At 41.2% G+C, this 24,115-nt stretch overlaps 2 protein-coding genes across 2 annotated transcripts in view; one reads left to right on the top strand and one right to left on the bottom strand.

Annotated features, from left to right (window-relative positions):
- Positions 1 to 23,686, bottom strand: part of LOC133630516 (ras-related protein Rab-18-like) — a 34,205-nt gene extending 10,519 nt beyond the window's left edge. Inside the window, exons 1-5 of the mRNA XM_062022128.1 lie at positions 23,467 to 23,686; positions 10,571 to 10,626; positions 2,919 to 2,980; positions 2,626 to 2,698; positions 2,389 to 2,507 (exon numbers count right to left, since the gene is read on the bottom strand). Of these exons, the coding sequence (XP_061878112.1) occupies positions 2,389 to 2,507; positions 2,626 to 2,698; positions 2,919 to 2,980; positions 10,571 to 10,626; positions 23,467 to 23,534 (378 nt within the window). The 5' untranslated portion in view covers positions 23,535 to 23,686. The remainder of the gene's footprint in view (positions 1 to 2,388; positions 2,508 to 2,625; positions 2,699 to 2,918; positions 2,981 to 10,570; positions 10,627 to 23,466) is intronic.
- Positions 1 to 24,115, top strand: part of LOC133630269 (divergent protein kinase domain 2A) — a 482,954-nt gene that overhangs the window by 302,177 nt on the left and 156,662 nt on the right. The gene's annotated exons all lie outside the window — the stretch shown is intronic.

The raw sequence follows: 24,115 nt of genomic DNA, 5'->3' as shown, positions 1-24,115 counted from the left end.
TAATTTGGAATAAACCAAAAAAAGCAATACAATTATGCAGGATGAAGGTTGGGCTCTAATGCCGCTAGCTTAATGCTAACGTACAATGGATTAGCTCATTGACAAGCTAACTCAAATTAGCATGGCCAATCGCAGGGCACAGAACGACAATCGTTCACACTAACATTCATATCTTTGGACAATTTACAGTCTCCAATGAAGCTAACAAGAATATATTTTTGGAATGTAGGAGGAAAGTGGAGTGCCCGGAGAAAACCACACACTCAAGTGAACACTACAGTCTACACCAGGGGTCGGGAACCTTTTTGGCTGAGGGAGCCATGAAAGCCAAATATTTTAAAATGTAGTTCCGAGAGCCATATAGTATTTATTTAACATGGAATACCAACATTTTTAGAGTATAATAAGTCTCTTATTATTTTTAATAACATTGTTATTCTGAAGTTAACCAACTATAAATCAAATACTTCTTACCATTAATGAACAGGTGCGGAAGAAAACGGATGGATGGATTAAGATGCATGAGAATGTTTTATATTCTGAACGTTATTTTTAACACTGATTACCAGCGGAATTATTCATTACTTATTGTGTTAAGCAATGTCAGCTAAGATTTATCTGAGAGCCAGATGCAGACATCAAAAGAGCCACATCTGGCTCTAGAGCCGTAGGTTCCCTACCCCTGGTCTACACAGTGACGTCCAAACGGAGGTTGGAAGGCGTAAAGATAGACGTTATTGCTGGTAGTAATGTCAAATGATTTAGGGTAAATTACGCCGGATTGAACAAGAAATGCATTAATCAGATTAAAATACTTTTCTAGTCAACTTTCTCTCCTCACTTTTGCCGGGTGTCAATTCCTTTAGATGCGTGACCAGCTGCTGACACGCCTCTGACAAGCCATTTAGATGCACGTTTTTTTTTTAATAAAAGCAATGAGGAAGGTTTTTTAAGATATTTGAGCTGTTTTTCAAACTTATTCGAGGCAACAGTACATAAAAAACAACTAATTATAGTATATCCATTTATACAATATACCACTTAAATTGGTTTTCATGTTAAAAAAAAAAAAGACTAATCTTTACATGAAAAATGAAAACAAAGTTATTTTGAAAGTGTGGCGGCAGTAATCTTGCCATGGTTGTGCCGTGATTGTTTACATGTCGAGGAAACCTTGATTTCATATCCATACGGACAAAACAGTACAAAGACAAAGGAAAATCCGAGAGCCAGAATGAATTGTAAGTATAATAATTAATTCACTGCTCTTTCAGGTTGGAAAACCAAATGGTAAAACTAACTAGATACACCAGAAGACACTTTATTGCAAACTAATTGGAAAAAATATTAGCAACCATCAAAACAGCCATTTTTCAGATTTGCCATACAAGTGTTTTCCTGGCAGAATGTGCTTCATACCAAGTGTTTTCATAGAACAACAAGCAGAAAGTCAGCAATGGTAGAGGAAAGCACAATATAACAAACAATGACATTAAAAACTAAGATTTCAATATGACAAAACAAAAGCTCAAATATCACAATATATGGAAGTGAAAAATAAATCATTTGTTTAAATAAGATCAAAAGAGTTACCAGAATGTACCATAATTACAACCTGAAAAAAAAGTGTGCCCTTTTTCCCTCCAATACATACAATGATGTATTTTTCAATATTCAACCTCAAAACTTGATTTTTTGGTTTTAAAGATCACTTTAAGTACAAAACGTGTGGCCCTAATTTGCAAAACATAATGAAACAAAATGACATAAAGACGTAAAAACTTTGAGCTTTCCATTTTTCCGATAAAATATTTGCGACCATGGGTGTAGCCTACATGAGGTGTTGAGTTGAATTGATTTATTTCCTACAATCCCTGAACGCAACGTGGTAGGCCCCCCTCTTCTTTTTGCTAAGCTGTCAGTCATGATTCCACACCCCTTTCTGTTGATGCAAAATTTGTGCCAAAACTCTAAATCTAAAAAACTGAACACAAAAAACAAGTAAACAATGACATTAAAAACTAAGATTTGAATATGACAAAACAAAAAGCACAAATATCACAATATATTCAAGTGAAAAACAAATAATTAGTTTAAATAGAGCGTATCATATCTATAATCAACCTGGAAAATAATGTGTGCAATTTTTGTAATACATACACTGATGTATTTTTCAATATTCAACAACAAAACTTGATTTTTCGGTTTAAAAGTTGACTTTAAGTAGAAAATGTATGGCTCTAATTTAGCTCAATAAAAGTACTCTTCCTAATACACACAACTTGAACATGGTCCAAATCAAACTGGGATTTCTGTGGCAGGCGCAGGACTATGAATTGAATTTGTATAAGTTAATAATGGAAGAAAAACAACCAGAACTCCACTCACCTTATCAATTTTGTTTCCAACAAGCATTTTCACGAGGTCATTCCTCGTACAGTATGTCTCCAGCTCGTTGAGCCAGTTCTCCAGTTTAGTGAAGGTTTCTCGTCTTGTGACGTCGTACACTGGACAGAAACACAAGAGATATATGCTGACATGAATGAAGTGACACAGTTCACACATGAAGGTCCTGTGATGAACTTGTGTTAGGACCATTACGCTGCATTGTGATGACTGTCCTACCTAGGATGACTCCTTGGGCACCTCGGTAGTAACTGGGTGTCAGGGTCCTGAAGCGCTCCTGTCCAGCCGTGTCCTGTAACACAAAACCATCTTGAAAAAGGAAAAATAGGAGTTGGAACAGAGCAAAGACCAAGGCAGACTTGACAAAAGCTGCAAAGAGGATCTCAGTGTAGGTGAGGGTGGAAATGGTGTCGCATGAGTGCCATCTTCTGGACACTAGCAGGAACTTCAGTAAATGAACTCCCAGTTTTTTGTGGACTTGACAGTTCCTAAAATACTTTGTGCACACTTACCCATATTGCCAGCTTTGCCTTGTTACCGTCTACGGAGATGGTCTTCACTTTGAAGTCAACACCTAGACAACGAAAAAGCAGCCTCTGTGACACTTTACCGGCTACATCATTGCAAAACAAAAACACTTCATGTCCAACTTGCCAAGATCTGCAAGGAGTCTCTGAAGTCATGTGAAAGACATGCTAAATAGCAGACAACATGCAAATAAGTGCAGGGGTCCCAGTACTGTACCCAGCTACATTCAGAGGGGAGCAAGGCTTTTGAATTGACTTTTGCCATTCAGTACATTTTTATAGCCCGATTTAGAATTGTGTGTCTGATGCACTGTGTGAACATTATAAATATTGATACTGTAACTGCTAGCTTGTTCTATTAGATGATAGACATGATTCCATGTGAAGTAAATATTGTAATAACTTTTGAACCCCAATTTTGAAATTTTGAACCCCAATTCTTGAGACTCTGTTCATTTGAGAATTGATTTTAAAATATTGCTGTTTGCTTTTAAAGCTTTGCATGGACTGGCACCTCACTATATCTCGGACCTCATCCAAATTTACACTCCTGAAGGTCCGAGAGCCAGCTCCAGCTCGTGGTGCCCAAGACCAGACTTAAAACCAGGGGAGACAGGGGCCTTCTCTGTGGTCGGCCCTAAGCTCTGGAACACTCTGCCCCTCCATGTTCCAACTGCTCCCACAGTGGACTGTTTTAAGTTTCGTCTTAAGACCCACTTTTATTCTCTGGCTTTTAACACTACGTGAGTTGTGTTGTGTGGTCCTCTGTGTTTTTAAATTTAGATTTTTTTTTTGTTTTAATTCGTTTTACCCTTTAAAATAATTTTTAATCATATTTATTTTTATAATGGTTTTATATGTATTTATTTATTATTATTATTTTAGTTTTTTTCAGTCATTGGTGGAGCTAAGGATAATTTTTGAATATTGTTTTTAATATTGTTGTGCAGCACTTTGGAAACATTTTTTTTGTTTGAATGTGCTATACAAATGAAGTGGATTGGATTGGATTGAAATCTTGCATTCTTTTTGCCAGTCGGCAGACATGTAACTGCTGTTTGACACGTCTCAGCTAGTTCATGAATGCTCTTCTTAATACAAACCACCTCCTTTTTTTTGGTACTGACTGGTGAGCAGCTGCTATAATAATGCGTCATTAGCATTACAGGTCGTTAAGTAAGGGCAGAGTGACTGTGTAACATAACACAATCGAGATTTGTGTCAACAAGTTAATGTGACAAATGACAGAAACTGAGTTGACCTTATTGCTCCAGATGGTACCAATACTTTCAGTGTAAAAGAGCGGTGAGAGATTAAAAGTGACTTTGTTTGAATCTTAAGTAAACAAAGAGGGGCTTAAATTCAGTGCAGACATCTGGTTGTCAGAGAATCCCAGTTTGCCAAGTTCAACAGGAGCCACCCATGCCTTGACCTTGCACAATATTTTGAATACAGCCGTGGCTCGCTACATCGCACTTCAACTACAATGTAGATGTATATATTTAAAAAAAAAAAAGTTTTTTAAGCATATTTTACATGTTTTGGGCCCAATTTCGGTGTTAAATTAGGTTTATTGGGTTCTCTACAGCAGTGGTCCCCAACCACCGGGCCGCGGCCCCGATTGGTACCGGGCCGCACAAGAAATTAAAAAAAAATAAAATAAAAAAAAATGTTTTTTTTTGTTTTTTTTAAATGAAATCAACATAAAAAACACAATATATACATTATATATCAATATAGATCAATACAGTCTGCAGGGATACAGTCCGTAAGCACACATGATTGTATTTATTTATGTAAAAAAAATATATATATATATATTTTTTTTAAATACACCCCCCGCCAGCAGGGGGGGGGGGCTGGCTCTACACTGCTCTACAGGTACTCCAGCTTCTTCCCACCTCTAAAGCAGGGCCGGCCCGTGACATAGGCCATATAGGCAAATGCTAAGGGCGCCGTCCATCAGGGGGCGCCACGCCAGTGCCACAAATGTTGGAGAAAAAAAAAAAAGAAAAAAATTGGTACTATTATTTCTAAATACAAAAAATAATCCCACGTTAATTAAAATGCAAAGTAAAGCCTATTTAATAGAAATATTATTTAATAATAATAATAATACCTGGGATTTATATAGCGCTTTTCTAAGTACCCAAAGTCGCTTTACATGTTAAAAACCCATCATTCATTCACACCTGGTGGTGGTAAACTACTTTCGTAGCCACAGCTGCCCTGGGGTAGACTGACTATTTGTTACAACATTATGCACCCCCTCCCCCCGCACGGTGCGCCCCCTCCCTTCCCGTATCATGACTCTTTTTGGACGTCACCACATCAAAAAATCAACACAAGATGTCAAAACGGCCAAAACTGCCAGGTGCCCAGGGAAGAAAAAAGAGAAAAGAGGAGGAGGAGAAACGAGAAAAAGACAGAGGTAGCAGGTAGGTAACGTTAGCCTACATAAAATTATTTGTCTGTTACAGAATGTGATAGTAACCTGGCTTTTTAGCATTAAGCTAATGTTACATGATTGGCAATTGCTAATCAATAAATAGCTAGTTCTGTTTTAACGTCGGGTTAATATTGTGGAGGGGGCTAAATTGTTTTGGAAAAAAATAATGTAACGTTAGGTAATTACAGTACTCAGGGACATTTGTATTAGATCTTTTAAGCAGGTGTTTTCTGTTTACATTGTTATTGCCTTCTGGTTAGCTAATGTTTGCCCTGCAGGTAATAGTCACTTTTCCACCCCTTTATATATTAGGTATAGTTGTAAGCCTAGTTGTTAAAGTGCACATCATTAATGTTAATTAAGCAATATCACATGAGAGGGAATGCTGTTTTTTAATTTGAGCACTGCTGTGATTCGGTTAAAGATAATCATAACATAACATTCTCATATAATATGTTAATTTGCTTTCTTTAAGTAAAAAAAAAGGTCAAAGACAAAGCTATTCGGTTTCTTGTGAGTACACTTCACTGCCGATGTGGGGGGGCGCCACCTAAAATCTTGCCTAGGGCGCCAAATTGGTTAGGGCCAGGCCTGCTCTAAAGACATGTGCCTAGGGATAGGTTGATTAGCAACACTAAAGTGGCCCTCGAGTGTGAATGTTGTCTGTCTATGTTGGCCCTGCGGTGAGGGTGTAACCTGCCTTCCACCGGAGCACAACTGGGAAAGGCTCCAATTACCCCGTGGCCCAGAGAGGGACAAGTGGTAGAAAATGGATGGATGGATGGATGGATTGTGTATTACATTAATTACAGTATTTGTCTTGTTTTATTATTAGGGATGGGAATGGAAATCTAGTTCTTGTTTAGAACCGGCTTGCAGTGTTTCAATCCCTGGGAATGATTTGCCAGTTTTGTTAACGGCTCCCTTACACCAGGGGTGTCAAACTCATTTTAGCTCAGGGGCCGCATGGAGGAAAATCTGTGCACGCGCGGGCCGGACTATTAAAATCATGGCATTAAAACTAAAAACTAAAAACCACTTCAGATTGTTTTCTTTTGCCAAAAATAGAACAAACACAGTCTGAAAATATTACAATGAAAATATAGAAACAAATACAGGCAGTGGCAAAGTTTAGTACCTGAAGGAAAGAAGGAAGTGAATGAATGTTTATAACTCAATACAATTACAAATGCATAAACATTTGTTTTCTTTTCTATTATTTTTTTAATGAATTAAGTAACGCTTATGACAACCTTTTTCCAAAACACAATATAGAACAGTGGTTCTCAACCTTTTTTCAGTGATGTACCCACTGTGACATTTTTTTTTGATTCAAGTACCCCCTAATCAGAGCAAAGAATTTTTGGTTGAAAAAAAAGAGATAAAGAAGTAAAATACAGCACTATGTCATCAGTTTCTGATTTAGTAAATTGTATAACAGTGCAAAATATTGCTCATTTGTGGTGGTCTTTCTTGAACTATTTGGCAAAAAATATATAAAATTGACTAAAAACTTGTTAAAAAATAAACAAGTGATTCAATTATAAATAAAGATTTCTACACATAGAATTAATCATCAACTTAAAGTGCCCTCTTTGGGGATTGTAATAGAGATCCATCTGGATTCATGAACTTAATTCTAAACATTTATTCGCAAAAAAAGAAATCTTTAACATCAATATTTATGGAACATGTCCACAAAAAATCTAGCTGTCAACACTGAATATTGCATTGTTGCATTGTAATGAATGGAATAGCCTACATGATTGGATGTTCAGTTTATGAACTTACATTCATATTTTGTTGAAGTATTATTCAATAAATATATTTATAAAGGATTTTTGAATTGTTGCTATTTATAGAATATTTGAAAAAAATCTCACGTACCCCTTGGCATACCTTCAAGTACCCCCAGGGGTACGCGTACCCCCATTTGAGAACCACTGATATAGAATATGAGATATAACAGGATAATGCATACATTTATCATTTGTTTTCAAAACGCTTACAAAAAAGTAGGGCCCCAAAAATTTACTGAAGGACCCCATTTTTACGACTTGATGGGGTCCCTGCATTTAGAACATTCCTAGCACCAACACCGATGGAGTATTGGTGCGCGCAAAACAGCAGCAGGCGGCTGTGGCTTGCGGGCTGATTCTAACACTAATCAAATATTATCCTAGGGGCCATAGATGGTTTATTCGCGGGCCGGATCTGACCCGCAGGCTCTGACTTTGACACATAGGCCCTATACTGTAGATTCCTGTGAGCGTGTGTCGTCACCACGCACAACGCTGAAACGGCACAAAAGCTGGCGAGTTAGTCACGATAATGGATGACATCAGCCCAACTTGCAATACCTGCAAACTGGATACTTTATCAAAGAGAGGAAACACTACCAGAATCATGACGGTGAAAAGTTTTTCGAGCCCGTCCAAAGCCGGACGTGAATCTCCGCTGACTGAGAATTGTTCTCCATAGCGGAGACATCGTAATTAGTCCGAAAAATCTCAAAACCTCCTTGGAAAAAGACAGATATGCTGATTTTTCTGCAAAATAATGGTTAATGTTTATAGCTGATGGTTGCAGAAGACTTGACTTGCTTGTATTTGCCTACGTAGTTTAATTTTTAGGTGGTCAGCTTGTATTCTTTTAAAAATAATAATTGTATGTAAGATTTTGTTTCTTTTTTACAGTGCACGATTAATTGTATTATTATATTAGTTATTTTCTAAAAAATTTTTTTTTCTGGGGAACCCCTGACTACTGATGCCCCCTGTTGAGTTTGTCAGTCTCTTCAGACCTTAATGCTGAGTTTGTCCAATTGTTTCTTCTAAACCAAAAAAAGTTAACGCTAATCAACTTGTTTGTTATCCTTTCATCCAAATAAGAATTGATTAGAGAACCGATAAAGAACCGGATCGAAAATGTCATCGGAATCGTAAAAAAACAACTCTAAACCTACTATATTTCATATTAGTAGGTTGTGGCGATCGATAAGGATATTCAACAGGCGGGATGTCCGTTTCCGAGTTAAGGATTAACATCGCTAAGAACTATAATTTGTGCACTATTGACAAGTGATGTATAGAAATCTTGACCACCGGAAAAATGCTTTGATCATCGAAAACCGCGCTACTGAAACCAGATGTAAACAAAACGCAAGCCATTGAGACTGTCTCAAGCGTTGTCAGCATGTCTGTGATGTGGACATCATTTTTATATATGTTGCAGAAATACCCACGTAGACAGCATTGTACAAATGTGCAAATATTAACAGGACAATGGCGGCTTTTAAGAAGAGAAAGTCCAACTGGAGCAACAGCGCCCAGCAAGTGTGACGTCATGCTGGCTGCAGCGAGCCTCTTTAGTCGGAGACATGGAGGGACAAGAAGTTATGAGTCTCTTAACACGACTACATTTTATAATAACACCAGAAACATGTTTCACATTTGTTGCTAGTTGTTTTTAATTGAAAAAATAATTTAAAGTCTTTAAACACTTGAAAAAAAGCAGCAACAATTGAAAATGTGACAAACTATAAAAAATATATACACGTTATTACTAATTCACAACAGACTTGTTTTAAATGTATGTATACATTTTTGAACCTTTTTAAAGTAAATCATATTGCAAGTCATGCAAATTACTCAATGACATCATTGTGACCACGCCCATAACCACACCCCCACCACCACAGGTATAAAATCCGCTACACCTCCCTGATACCGAAGTACATGTCAAACTACTTCCTTAACGTAAATGACCGCCATAACCACAACACCAGGGGATGCTCCACTAACCACGTCAAACCCAGATTCCGAACTAACAAAGGTCTTAACTCATTCTCTTTCTATGCCACATCAATGTGGAATGCGCTCCCAACAGGTATAAAAGAAAGGGCATCTCTATCCTCCTTCAAAACCGCAATAAAAGTTCACCTCCAGGCAGCTACAACCCTAAACTAACACCCTCCCCAGATTGCTAATAATCAAATGTAAACAATCAAATGCAGATACTTTTTCTTTTTCTTATGCCTTCTGATCTCTCTCTCTCTCTCTCTATGTCCACTACTTGATGTCCATATCCCCCCCCCCACCCCCCCTCCACACCCCTGATTGTAAATAATGTAAATAATTCAATGTGATTATCTTGTGTGATGACTGTATTATGATGATAGTATACAGCATATGATAGTATATATCTGTATCATGAATCAATTTAAGTGGACCCCGACTTAAACAAGTTGAAAAACTTATTCGGGTGTTACCATTTAGTGGTCAATTGTACGGAATATGTACTTCACTGTGCAACCTACTAATAAAAGTCTCAATCAATCAATCAATCAATCGTAGTAGTTTAGGGGAAACCATGGACATAGCGGGCGAGAGTTAAATATTTCTGCGTGACATACCTGAGGAAACTCTGGATCGGCTTTGTCTCGTCTCTGACTTTAGCGCTGTCTTTGTGCTTGTCAGAGCTAATATCAATGGTTGTGTTTGCTACGTTGCTATACAATACACGTAGCTAGCTAGCTGTAATGGCAGTACACAGAGTCAGCAGCGGCTGCCGTTTCCCCCCCCCCGTGATGACGAAGAGGATTTGCAATTTCCAGAAGTCTTCCGCAGAATCCTGAAGAGTTGGCAGCTATGGTAAAAGGTGACTATATGGGTGTTATTTCAAGTTTAGATGGCTCTAACAATGTTTAAAAAAGGTCGTAGACAGTTTTTTTATGCTTCAACTATGAACATACTTCATTTATTAATAATAATCATGCGGGAATGTGTTTATCGCGACCATTAGCCATGATAAATGAGGAATGACTGTATTTGTTTTCCTGGAAACAACACAGTGAACTTGTAGTCCCTCACACATTAGTCAGTAAGGAGAGAGAAATACCAGTCAATAATCAAATAAAATACTTCTGTCAACAGCAGTTTTTGATTTAGTTCTTGTCGTAGTTTCTTTTTTTACCCCTAAAATACATTTTACTCTCAGTCATACTTTAGTTTGATTTGGGTCCACTAAATTTCCCAACATGTTGGTCAACTAAAGGTACAGTAAATGTATTTGATACTATTGTTGAAATGTCAGATTTTGCCTTGTGTTAAATTAATTTGGTTTATGTTACATTTTGGTTTATTTCTGTTTTATCCATTTGCCAAATGAGCTCAGCGTGATTACTCACCTATTGTGGCGGCTTGCTCTGGATCGAAAGTGTCATCTGTGAATCTGAGGAGGAGGCTGTGGGGAGGATGGAGAAAACAGAAGGCTTAAAACATTTTCAATCACCAACAGGTGGACTAGCTAATAAGTCGATACAGACATACTTATCTAATCCTACATCTATAATGTCTGCCATGTGCAGAGGCTGCCTAATCGCAAGATGACATCATTGGCAGGTTGTGGGCCAAAAGACAAAGTTCATTCTGAAATACATCTACAGTATTTACTGCCAATGTCAAAGCAACTTTATGGTTATGGTTGTAGTTAATCAAACATGCGTACAATTACAATATGATTCCACGTCACATGTTTCCAGTTTCCCATGTCCGAAAAGGAGTAGGAAGAAGCAGATCTTATTTAGTTCCACCCCTTTCCGTTTTAAAGCAATTTCTAACACATTTGTTTGTACTCAATCTGTAACACATTTTATTTTATTTAATCAGGAAATAAACTTTTTTTCAAGGGAGTACTGGCCAAGAGGCAGCAAAAGATACAGTTACATAAAAAGACATGGCATACACACGTAGAAAAACAGTTGATTTAAAAAGGTAATCTCAAGTGCTCTCAATCTGGATTTATAGGCGTTCAATGAAATAAATTATAACAGTGAATAAATTATTCAATGAATTAACAGTAAATCAAATAAATAGATAAATGAGTAAGTAAATAAATATTAATTACATAAACAATAAATACATTTCTCATAAATAAATAGTTGAGTCAGTTTTGATTCTCATGATGAAATGAATAAGATTACCAGTATCTAATTTTTCAATAAGGTCCACAATGTTTATAGAAGAATTATTCTGCCTTGTACTTGGTAAACCAGTGATTCTCAAACTGTGGTGTGGGCTCCATCTATTGGTACGCCAAAGAATCACTTGATTAAAGTACAGTGGTTTCTTGTCCTATATTCAAACAGTTACTGTTCGAGGGATGTCACGGTATGATAATTTCTTATCACGGTCATTGTGACCAAAATTATCACGGGTTAACGGCCTCACTTTTCCTCCAAACATATTGCTGGGTATTGTGGCCAAACCGCTCAATTTTTGTTTCATCTGACATCACACGGACGAAGATAAGACATTCTGGAGGAAAGTTCTGTGGTCGGATGAAACAAAAATGGAGCTGTTTGGCCACAATACCCAGCAATATGTTGGGAGGAGAAAAGGTGAGGCCTTTAATCCCAGGAACACCATCCCTACCGTCAAGCATGGTGGTGGTAGTATTATGCTCTCGGCCTGTTTTTGCTGCCAATGGAACTGCTGCTTTAAATGGGACAATGAAAAAGGAGGATTACCTCCAAATTATTCAGGACAAGCTAAAATCATCAGCCCGGAGGTTGGGTCTTGGGCGCAGATGGGTGTTCCAACAGGACAATGACCCCAAACACACCTCAAAAGTGGTAAAGGAATGGCTAAATCAGGCTAGAATGAAGGTTTTAGAATGGCCTTCCCAGAGTCCTGACTTAAAGGTGTGGACAACGCTGAAGAAACAAGTCCATGTCAGAAAAGCAACACATTTAGCTGAACGGCACCAATTTTGTCAAGAGGAGTGGTCAAAATTTCAGTCAGAAGCTTGTGGATGGCTACCAAAAGTGCCTTATTGCAGGTAAACTTGCCAAGGGACATGTAAGCAAATATTAACATTGCTGTATGTATACTTTTGACCCTCACATGTTCAGTAGACCCATAATAAATTCATAAAAGAAGCAAACTTCATGAATGTTTTTGTGACCAACAAGTACCGTATTTTTCGGAGTATAAGTCGCACCTGCTGAAAATGCATAATAAAGAAGGAAAAAAACATATAAGTCGCACTGGAGTATAAGTCGCATTTTTTGGGGAAATGTATTTGATAAAAGCCAATACCAAGAATAGAAATTTGAAAGGCAATTTAAAATAAATAAAGAATAGTGAACAACAGGCTGAATAAGTGTACGTTATATGAGGCATAAATAACCAACTGAGAACGTGCCTGGTATGTTAACGTAACATATTATGGTAAGAGTCATTCAAATAACTATAACATATAGAACATGCTATACGTTTACCAAACAATCTGTCACTCCTAATCGCTAAATCCCATGAAATCTTATACGTCTAGTCCAGGGGTCGGCAACCTTTACCACTCAAAGAGCCATTTTGGCAAGTTTCACAAATTAAAGAAAATAATGGGAGCCACAAAAAAAAAATTTAAATTTAAAATGAAAAACACCGCATACAAAGCTTAAATTGCTTTGTGCTATGTTAACCAGGGGTCTCTGACACACGCACCGGCACGCACTTTATTATGGAAATTTAATGTTAGTGCGGCCCACGAGTTTTGGATGAATGGCGCTTGATAGCGTCATACTTACCATCCCTCTCATTATTTCCGGGAGACTCCCGAATATCAGGGCGTGATGGCACTGCTTTTTGGCGCCCTCTACAGCCTGCCCAAACAGTGTACCTGCTCGACCACATGTAGAATGCAGCTTCAGCTTGCTCACGTAAGTGACAGCAAGGCGTACTAGGTCATCAGCCACACAGCTTACACTGACGGTAGCCGTATAAAACAACTTTAACACTGTTACGTTACAAATATGCGCCACACTTTGAACCCACACCAAAAAAGAATGACAAACACATTTCTGGAGAACATCTGCACTGTAACACAACATAAACACAACACAACAAATACCCAGAATCCCATGCAGCCCTAACTCTTCCGCTCAACCGACGCACGGGGGGGGGGGGGGGGGGTTGATGTGTGGGGGGGGGTTTGGTGGTAGCGGGGGTGTATAATCTAGACCGGAAGAGTTAGGGCTGCATGGGATTCTGGGTATTGGTTGTGTTGTGTTACGGTGGGATGTTCTCCAGAAATGTGTTTATTTGTAACGTAACAGTGTTAAAGTTGTTTTATACGGCTACCGTCAGTGTAAGCTGTGTGGCTGATGACTAAGTATGCTTTGCTGTCTCCGACGTGTGCAAGTAAAAGCTACATACAACATGTGGCCGGGCTGGCACGCTGTTTGTAAATGGTATAGAGGACAATTACTGCAGTGCAATTAGGGCACGCCCTTAATTATTAGTAATTAGGGTGAAAATAGGATTATATTTGCCCTGGGAGTCATCTAGGAGAGGCACTGAGATCCATAAGTCTCCTGGGAAAATCGGGGTGTTGGCAAGTATGCAGCTGAGCCGCATCAGAGTGGTCAAAGAGCCGCATGCGGCTCCGGAGCCGCGGGTTGCCGACCCCTGGTCTAGTCTCTTACGTGAATGAGATAAATAATATTATTTGATATTTTACGCTAATGTGTTAATAATTTCACACATAAGTCGCTCCTGAGTATAAGTCGCACCCCCGGCCAAACTATGAAAAAAACTGCGACTTATAGTCCGAAAAATACGGTATGTGCTCCAATCACTCTCACAAAAAAATAAGAGTTGTAGAAATGATTGGAAACTCAAGACAGCCATGACATCATGTTCTTTACAAGTGTATGTACACTTTTGACCACGATTGTAGTTTTGAAACTGGTGTTTGTCTCCAGTCTTACAACTTTTGCCATTTTCATTTTGTTCGGGAATTTTCCTGTTTGAACTTTGACCTAACTTTTTTCCAACAAGATGGTGAAGTAGTGAGTACTGTTGGAGGCAGCCAAACCAGAAATGCATTTTGCCTCACTCTTTTTCCTTCCTCCAGGTAAAAGGAAGCCATTACAGTGTAAAAAAAAATCTCTGTGATGATTTGAAAAGCTTCTCAAGAGGGCAGTTAAAGAACATCAATATATGCCATCCAAAAAGCCTTTAGTATAATACTAGAAAATTGCTCTTTGGAAACGCTGCCCCTGGCCTCTATGATGCACTCACAGGCTTGGCAAGCTACATTTGGCCAACAAGATAATGACTTTTTTTGGGGAAATCTAAACAAACCTGGGTCTGGGTGTATGTTGGCATTTACTGATGTTTAAATTCCAGCCATCACCGCAAGATAACTAGTGGCAATGCCAGAATGAAGACATGGTGGTTAGAATGTACAAACAGTGGACACAGTGCCAATGTATTGAAAAACAAAAAAGGTATGAATAACAGAAGTGGGATTGCTATCAACGCAATGGGAACATTTAGTGCTGGCATTGGCTGAACAAAGATTAGAACACATAAATATAGTATTCATTTACAAAGTGCTCATTGATTACAATGCAGGGTTCAAGCACCGTTTTAAGGATGCTAGTCTTACTTCACCACATAAGTAGAGATTATTTATGCAATGAAAAATATCTATACTGGAGTGTTAAGGCCACGCTGAAAAGGAGAAAATGATTTTTACCACAGAGAGAATGGAATAACGTAAGACAAAAGTAGTACTAATGATATAAATTGATTAAGACTATCTTAGAGTGATCTAAAAGATCTACATGGAAGATACCTTAACTGAGGTTGAAAGATACATATTGTATCTATGGTAGGGCTACAGCTAACCATTATTTTAGCAGTAATGGAGTAACTCTCTGCCGTCACACAGATCACACCATTGCTCTATCTGCGCTCTATTGCAGTCACCAAAGTTCTGGATATTGCATCATGTGTTCTGGATTCTATAAATGTTCATTAGTGACACTCCCCCACGACGCTGAGAGGGACAAGCGGTACAAAATGGATGGGTGGATGGATAGGTACACACATTAAATAAATAATTGACGCAACAGAATATAAATCAAAGCTTTTTTCCTAATCAAATGAATCAATTGAATTGATTGCAGCCCTAATCCATGTAACTGGTTGAATAAATGAAGAGAAATACACGGACATGTTTGTATTTAAATGATGGTCAAAAAAACTATTTATGCTTTCACAGCCTAAAACACAAGTGATAAAAATTGATGTTTAATTGTTGATAGAATAAAACAAGGTTATAAAACTTATTGTGGCCAATGCGTAATTCCATTTTGGGGGAAAACAGACACCAGAGGGCGCTGTTTGGCACTAAGTAAAGTTAAAGTACCCATGATTGTCACACAAAATTATTCTCTGCATTTGACCCATCACCCTTGATCACCCCCTGGGATGTGAGGGGAGCAGTAGGCAGCAGCAGTGGCTGCACCCGGGAATACTTTTTGGTGATTTAAACCCCAATTCCAACCCTTGATGCTGAGTGCCAAGCAGGGAGGTAATGGCTCCCATTTTTATAGTCTTTGGTATGACTCGGCCGGGGTTTGAACTCACGACCTACCCTTCTCAGGGCGGGCACTCTAACCACTAGGCCACTGAGCAGGTTATAATGTAGGTATAATAAGGTTTTAATGTTTATATACAGAATAACAATCATTTTTTGTTTTAATGTCATAGAAGCGGTGCATGAATATTAATAACTTGATGTTTTAATTGATGACTCTCTCACTTTTTAACCTTTTATTGATCAAATGGTGAAGAAAGAAACTTAAATTGGGGTTTTTCTTCCGTAAAAAGATATGTTTTTTTTTCTTTTGGTGCAAAAAAGCGCCACATTTTTATCTGTGCTAGATGATGGTGATCTTTTTGAAATGAATTGCTGTCTTCAGATGGTGCACTGTTATTTACCATGCTTCTTTGAGGTGTATCACAAACTGTACACACCACTGGGACTTGTACTCTCGGGTGGGATGGCCTTGTCTGTCCACTAGGAGACAGTGTCATTGGTACACTTCTATTTGTACTTCTGGGACTATTGCATGATTACATGTGTACATTGATGTCACAGAGAAGTACCAACTCTTATGCACTGAGATCCAACGATCAGCTGTTGCTCACACTTAGCTAGGGACAAAAGCTTTTGTCTATGCAGCTCCTTATGCTTGGAACATGTTACTAACAGACTGAATTTTCATCCTTCAATGCTTTTTAAATCTAAACTGGGACCATTTGAAGGAGCCTCAGTTATCTGTAACTGTTTTACTTGATGGTCATTTTAATGTGTAATGTGAATGTCATTTTATGCTGCCTCTTGGCCAGGACTCCCTTGAAAAAGAGGTTTTTAATCTCAATGGGTTTTGTTCCTGGTTAAATACAATAAAATATTCAAACACTTAGAGGACCCTCCCTCATAAATGTATGGAAGTAGACTGGATGGTGTTGAAAAGCCTTGTTTTTCTAAGGTGAAACCCAATCAATATGCACTCATGCCACATATTATTATTATTATGTTACACTATTCCATTCCTGGAAGCTGCTGCTTGGTCATCATCCGGTACCTTGCTATGACTCATGAAGGCACACAGTCTGCAATATGTTGCTCGATGGCTCAGACTGGCTATCAAGAATCGTGCATGCAGTCACCACCTGAATAAGCTCTTCGTTGGCACTGACTCACAGACTAAAATGAACATCGACAGTATTTGAACATTATACTTGAATCTGCTCGTTAGCTACCCACATTTGTGGTGGTTGAATTATTTTCTCAAAGCTATTATTATTATTTATCAACTTGCTAATGTACTGTTAATAGCTGGTTACTTTCTGTTATACGATGTTACTATCTACACTTCTGTTGAAATGTAATAAGCACTTACTCTTCTGTTGTTTGGATACTTAACATTAGTTTTGGATGATACTGCAAATGTGTCTATCGATCCAATACCAAGAAGCTACCTGGTCATACCAATGCAGGATGCGGGTGTAACGATATCAATCAATATTGAAATTATTTCTTACTTTTGGCGCCAATTTAAATTCCTTAGTTTTTGCCCTTATAGCCATCCTGTGTCCAGGAAATTAGTTCTTGAGTTTGTGTGTCCATAATCGAGTGTCTTCTGCCGTACGGGTGTCCCTAACCAAGAGTCTTCTGCCGTACAGGTGTCCCTAATCAATAGTCTTCTGCTGTACAGGTGTCCCTAACCAAGAGTCTTCTGCCGTACAGGTGTCCCTAACCAAGAGTCTTCTGCTGTACAGGTGTCCCTAACCAAGAGTCTTCTGCCGTACAGGTGTCCCTAACCAAGAGTCTTCTGCCGTACAGGTGTCCCTAACCAAGAGTCTTCTGCCGTACAGGTGTCCCTAATCGAGTGTTGTCCGCCATACAGGTGTCCCTAATCAAGAGTCTTCTGCCGTACAGGTGTCCCTAATCGAATGTTGTCCGCCATACAGGTGTCCCTAATCAAGAGTCTTCTGCCGTACAGGTGTCCCTAATCAATAGTCTTCTGCCGTACAGGTGTCCCTAATCAAGAGTCTTCTGCCGTACAGGTGTCCCTAACCAAGAGTCTTCTGCCGTACAGGTGTCCCTAATCGAGTGTTGTCCGCCATACAGGTGTCCCTAACCAAGAGTCTTCTGCCGTACAGGTGTCCCTAATCAAAAGTCTTTTGCCGTACAGGTGTCCCTAACCAAGAGTCTTCTGCCGTACAGGTGTCCCTAATCAAAAGTCTTTTGCCGTACAGGTGTCCCTAACCAAGAGTCTTCTGCCGTACAGGTGTCCCTAACCAAGTCTTCTGCCGTATAGGTGTCCCTAACCAAGAGTCTTCTGCCATACAGGTGTCCCTAACCAAGAGTCTTCTGCCGTACAGGTGTCCCTAACCAAGAGTCTTCTGCTGTACAGGTGTCCCTAACCAAGAGTCTTCTGCCGTACAGGTGTCCCTAACCAAGAGTCTTCTGCCGTACAGGTGTCCCTAATCGAGTGTTGTCCGCCATACAGGTGTCCCTAATCAAGAGTCTTTTGCCGTACAGGTGTCCCTAATCAAGAGTCTTCTGCCGTACAGGTGTCCCTAACCAAGAGTCTTCTGCCGTACAGGTGTCCCTAACCAAGAGTCTTCTGCCGTACAGGTGTCCCTAATCAAGAGTCTTCTGCCGTACAGGTGTCCCTAATCAAGAGTCTTCTGCCGTACAGGTGTCCCTAACCAAGAGTCTTCTGCCGTACAGGTGTCCCTAACCAAGAGTCTTCTGCCGTACAGGTGTCCCTAATCAAAAGTCTTTTGCCGTACAGGTGTCCCTAACCAAGAGTCTTCTGCCGTACAGGTGTCCCTAATCGAGTGTTGTCCGCCATACAGGTGGCCCTAATCAAGAGTCTTCTGCCGTACAGGTGTCCCTAACCAAGAGTCTTCTGCAGTACAGGTGTCCCTAATCAAGAGTCTTTTGCCGTACAGGTGTCCCTAACCAAGAGTCTTCTGCCGTACAGGTGTCCCTAATTGAGTGTTGTCCGCCATACAGGTGTCCCTAACCAAGAGTCTTCTGCCGTACAGGTGTCCCTAATCAATAGTCTTCTGCCGTACAGGTGTCCCTAATCGAGAGTCTTCTGCCGTACACGTGTCCCTAATCGAGAGTCTTCTGCCGTACAGGTGTCCCTAACCAAGAGTCTTCTGCCGTACAGGTGTCCCTAATCAAGAGTCTTCTGCCGTACAGGTGTCCCTAATCAAGAGTCTTCTGCCGTACAGGTGTCCCTAACCAAGAGTCTTCTGCCGTACAGGTGTCCCTAATCAAGAGTCTTCTGCCGTACAGGTGTCCCTAATCGAGTGTTGTCCGCCATACAGGTGTCCCTAATCAAGAGTCTTCTGCCGTACAGGTGTCCCTAACCAAGAGTCTTCTGCCGTACAGGTGTCCCTAACCAAGAGTCTTCTGCCGTACAGGTGTCCCTAATTGAGTGTTGTCCGCCATACAGGTGTCCCTAACCAAGAGTCTTCTGCCGTACAGGTGTCCCTAACCAAGAGTCTTCTGCCGTACAGGTGTCCCTAACCAAGAGTCTTCTGCCGTACAGGTGTCCCTAATTGAGTGTTGTCCGCCATACAGGTGTCCCTAACCAAGAGTCTTCTGCCGTACAGGTGTCCCTAACCAAGAGTCTTCTGCCGTACAGGTGTCCCTAACCAAGAGTCTTCTGCTGTACAGGTGTCCCTAACCAAGAGTCTTCTGCCGTACAGGTGTCCCTAACCAAGAGTCTTCTGCCGTACAGGTGTCCCTAATCGAGTGTTGTCCGCCATACAGGTGTCCCTAATCAAGAGTCTTCTGCCGTACAGGTGTCCCTAATCGAGTGTTGTCCGCCATACAGGTGTCCCTAACCAAGAGTCTTCTGCCATACAGGTGTCCCTAATCAAGAGTCTTCTGCCGTACAGGTGTCCCTAATCGAGTGTTGTCCGCCATACAGGTGTCCCTAACCAAGAGTCTTCTGCCATACAGGTGTCCCTAATCAAGAGTCTTCTGCCGTACAGGTGTCCCTAATCGAATGTTGTCCGCCATACAGGTGTCCCTAATCAAGAGTCTTCTGCCGTACAGGTGTCCCTAATCAATAGTCTTCTGCCGTACAGGTGTCCCTAATCAAGAGTCTTCTGCCGTACAGGTGTCCCTAACCAAGAGTCTTCTGCCGTACAGGTGTCCCTAATCGAGTGTTGTCCGCCATACAGGTGTCCCTAACCAAGAGTCTTCTGCCGTACAGGTGTCCCTAACCAAGAGTCTTCTGCCGTACAGGTGTCCCTAATCAAAAGTCTTTTGCCGTACAGGTGTCCCTAATCGAGTGTTGTCCGCCATACAGGTGGCCCTAATCAAGAGTCTTCTGCCGTACAGGTGTCCCTAATCAATAGTCTTCTGCTGTACAGGTGTCCCTAACCAAGAGTCTTCTGCCGTACAGGTGTCCCTAACCAAGAGTCTTCTGCTGTACAGGTGTCCCTAACCAAGAGTCTTCTGCCGTACAGGTGTCCCTAACCAAGAGTCTTCTGCCGTACAGGTGTCCCTAACCAAGAGTCTTCTGCCGTACAGGTGTCCCTAATCGAGTGTTGTCCGCCATACAGGTGTCCCTAATCAAGAGTCTTCTGCCGTACAGGTGTCCCTAATCGAATGTTGTCCGCCATACAGGTGTCCCTAATCAAGAGTCTTCTGCCGTACAGGTGTCCCTAATCAATAGTCTTCTGCCGTACAGGTGTCCCTAATCAAGAGTCTTCTGCCGTACAGGTGTCCCTAACCAAGAGTCTTCTGCCGTACAGGTGTCCCTAATCGAGTGTTGTCCGCCATACAGGTGTCCCTAACCAAGAGTCTTCTGCCGTACAGGTGTCCCTAATCAAAAGTCTTTTGCCGTACAGGTGTCCCTAACCAAGAGTCTTCTGCCGTACAGGTGTCCCTAATCAAAAGTCTTTTGCCGTACAGGTGTCCCTAACCAAGAGTCTTCTGCCGTACAGGTGTCCCTAACCAAGTCTTCTGCCGTACAGGTGTCCCTAACCAAGAGTCTTCTGCCATACAGGTGTCCCTAACCAAGAGTCTTCTGCCGTACAGGTGTCCCTAACCAAGAGTCTTCTGCTGTACAGGTGTCCCTAACCAAGAGTCTTCTGCCGTACAGGTGTCCCTAACCAAGAGTCTTCTGCCGTACAGGTGTCCCTAATCGAGTGTTGTCCGCCATACAGGTGTCCCTAATCAAGAGTCTTTTGCCGTACAGGTGTCCCTAATCAAGAGTCTTCTGCCGTACAGGTGTCCCTAACCAAGAGTCTTCTGCCGTACAGGTGTCCCTAACCAAGAGTCTTCTGCCGTACAGGTGTCCCTAATCAAGAGTCTTCTGCCGTACAGGTGTCCCTAATCAAGAGTCTTCTGCCGTACAGGTGTCCCTAACCAAGAGTCTTCTGCCGTACAGGTGTCCCTAACCAAGAGTCTTCTGCCGTACAGGTGTCCCTAATCAAAAGTCTTTTGCCGTACAGGTGTCCCTAACCAAGAGTCTTCTGCCGTACAGGTGTCCCTAATCGAGTGTTGTCCGCCATACAGGTGGCCCTAATCAAGAGTCTTCTGCCGTACAGGTGTCCCTAACCAAGAGTCTTCTGCAGTACAGGTGTCCCTAATCAAGAGTCTTTTGCCGTACAGGTGTCCCTAACCAAGAGTCTTCTGCCGTACAGGTGTCCCTAATTGAGTGTTGTCCGCCATACAGGTGTCCCTAACCAAGAGTCTTCTGCCGTACAGGTGTCCCTAATCAATAGTCTTCTGCCGTACAGGTGTCCCTAATCGAGAGTCTTCTGCCGTACACGTGTCCCTAATCGAGAGTCTTCTGCCGTACAGGTGTCCCTAACCAAGAGTCTTCTGCCGTACAGGTGTCCCTAATCAAGAGTCTTCTGCCGTACAGGTGTCCCTAATCAAGAGTCTTCTGCCGTACAGGTGTCCCTAACCAAGAGTCTTCTGCCGTACAGGTGTCCCTAATCAAGAGTCTTCTGCCGTACAGGTGTCCCTAATCGAGTGTTGTCCGCCATACAGGTGTCCCTAATCAAGAGTCTTCTGCCGTACAGGTGTCCCTAACCAAGAGTCTTCTGCCGTACAGGTGTCCCTAACCAAGAGTCTTCTGCCGTACAGGTGTCCCTAATTGAGTGTTGTCCGCCATACAGGTGTCCCTAACCAAGAGTCTTCTGCCGTACAGGTGTCCCTAACCAAGAGTCTTCTGCCGTACAGGTGTCCCTAACCAAGAGTCTTCTGCCGTACAGGTGTCCCTAATTGAGTGTTGTCCGCCATACAGGTGTCCCTAACCAAGAGTCTTCTGCCGTACAGGTGTCCCTAACCAAGAGTCTTCTGCCGTACAGGTGTCCCTAACCAAGAGTCTTCTGCTGTACAGGTGTCCCTAACCAAGAGTCTTCTGCCGTACAGGTGTCCCTAACCAAGAGTCTTCTGCCGTACAGGTGTCCCTAATCGAGTGTTGTCCGCCATACAGGTGTCCCTAATCAAGAGTCTTCTGCCGTACAGGTGTCCCTAATCGAGTGTTGTCCGCCATACAGGTGTCCCTAACCAAGAGTCTTCTGCCATACAGGTGTCCCTAATCAAGAGTCTTCTGCCGTACAGGTGTCCCTAATCGAGTGTTGTCCGCCATACAGGTGTCCCTAACCAAGAGTCTTCTGCCATACAGGTGTCCCTAATCAAGAGTCTTCTGCCGTACAGGTGTCCCTAATCGAATGTTGTCCGCCATACAGGTGTCCCTAATCAAGAGTCTTCTGCCGTACAGGTGTCCCTAATCAATAGTCTTCTGCCGTACAGGTGTCCCTAATCAAGAGTCTTCTGCCGTACAGGTGTCCCTAACCAAGAGTCTTCTGCCGTACAGGTGTCCCTAATCGAGTGTTGTCCGCCATACAGGTGTCCCTAACCAAGAGTCTTCTGCCGTACAGGTGTCCCTAACCAAGAGTCTTCTGCCGTACAGGTGTCCCTAATCAAAAGTCTTTTGCCGTACAGGTGTCCCTAACCAAGAGTCTTCTGCCGTACAGGTGTCCCTAATCGAGTGTTGTCCGCCATACAGGTGGCCCTAATCAAGAGTCTTCTGCCGTACAGGTGTCCCTAATCGAGTGTTGTCCGCCATACAGGTGTCCCTAACCAAGAGTCTTCTGCCGTACAGGTGTCCCTAATCGAGAGTCTTCTGTCATACAGGTGTCCCTAACCAAGAGTCTTCTGTCATACAGGTGTCCCTAATCGAGAGTCTTCTGCCGTACAGGTGTCCCTAATCGAGAGTCTTCTGTCGTACAGGTGTCCCTAATCGAGAGTCTTCTGCCGTACAGGTGTCCCTAATCGAGAGTCTTCTGTCGTACAGGTGTCCCTAATCGAGTCTTCTGCGCCAATGTTTACTCGGGAGAAATACGTCGCTGTTTGGCTCTATCAGAACAACAAACATATTTTGTTACTATTATCTACGTACGACTCATCTAACATTGAAATAATGTTCCAACGAGGCGTTGAATTATTCGATTGTTCGGCGATGATATCATCGATACTCTAAGCTAGTTAGCCACTTAGCTAGCTAGCATGATAAACGGCGTCATTTTCGTACTGAATTACAATAATTCAAAGTAATGTCATATCATATCATAAATAAGTATAACATTGCCTCCAAGTACAAAATGTACTTTATTACGCTAAATGTTTTAACGACACAACATGACTTGCCAGCTAGCGTTAGCATCCATTTCTTACCTGGACTTCCCCACCCCGCTCTCTCCGATGATTAATATCTTAAGCGTGGTCAGGATGTCTTCTTCCATGGCGTCCACTCGGCGACGTGTCCTTGTAGGACAACTAACACATAACCTTCCTGCTCACAGCTCTGGCTGGGGAGACTTTAGCATCTTTCTGGAGAGGAGCCCAGTTTCCAACCGTTTCCGGTGGAACGAAGTCCAACTTCCGGTTTGTGACTCGTACCTCCGAACATATTTGGATGGGTTGTGTGATATTTTCGCACTATTCGTAGTATAAAACGACATATTTACTTTCATTTAATACTAATAGTTTGTCAACACACACTCGGCTGTTATTATAGTCATATAATAATTCAAATGTCACAAGAGGGTAAACTATAGTTGTAGTCATTCACATTTTTTTTCGACGTAATTTGTCGACTAAAGCCAAAGTATTAAAGTCTGTATTTTCTTACCCTCAAATAATAAACCACACCAAAAACAAACAAAAAAACAGAAGCAATAATTTAAAACTTAAAGATTGTAATAATGTTTCGGTTTCTTTGCATATCTGTGTTGTACATATACGGGAATTGTTTAATTTAATTAAAATTAATTAATGATCTTTTTATGATTTATATTTTTTAATATTACTGCTATAAAACCAA

The sequence above is a fragment of the Entelurus aequoreus genome, linkage group LG15 (genome assembly GCF_033978785.1).
Source record: "Entelurus aequoreus isolate RoL-2023_Sb linkage group LG15, RoL_Eaeq_v1.1, whole genome shotgun sequence".
Taxonomy (NCBI): domain Eukaryota; kingdom Metazoa; phylum Chordata; class Actinopteri; order Syngnathiformes; family Syngnathidae; genus Entelurus; species Entelurus aequoreus.
Note: the sequence above shows the minus strand (reverse complement) of the source record. Positions and strands in the feature narration are given on the sequence as shown.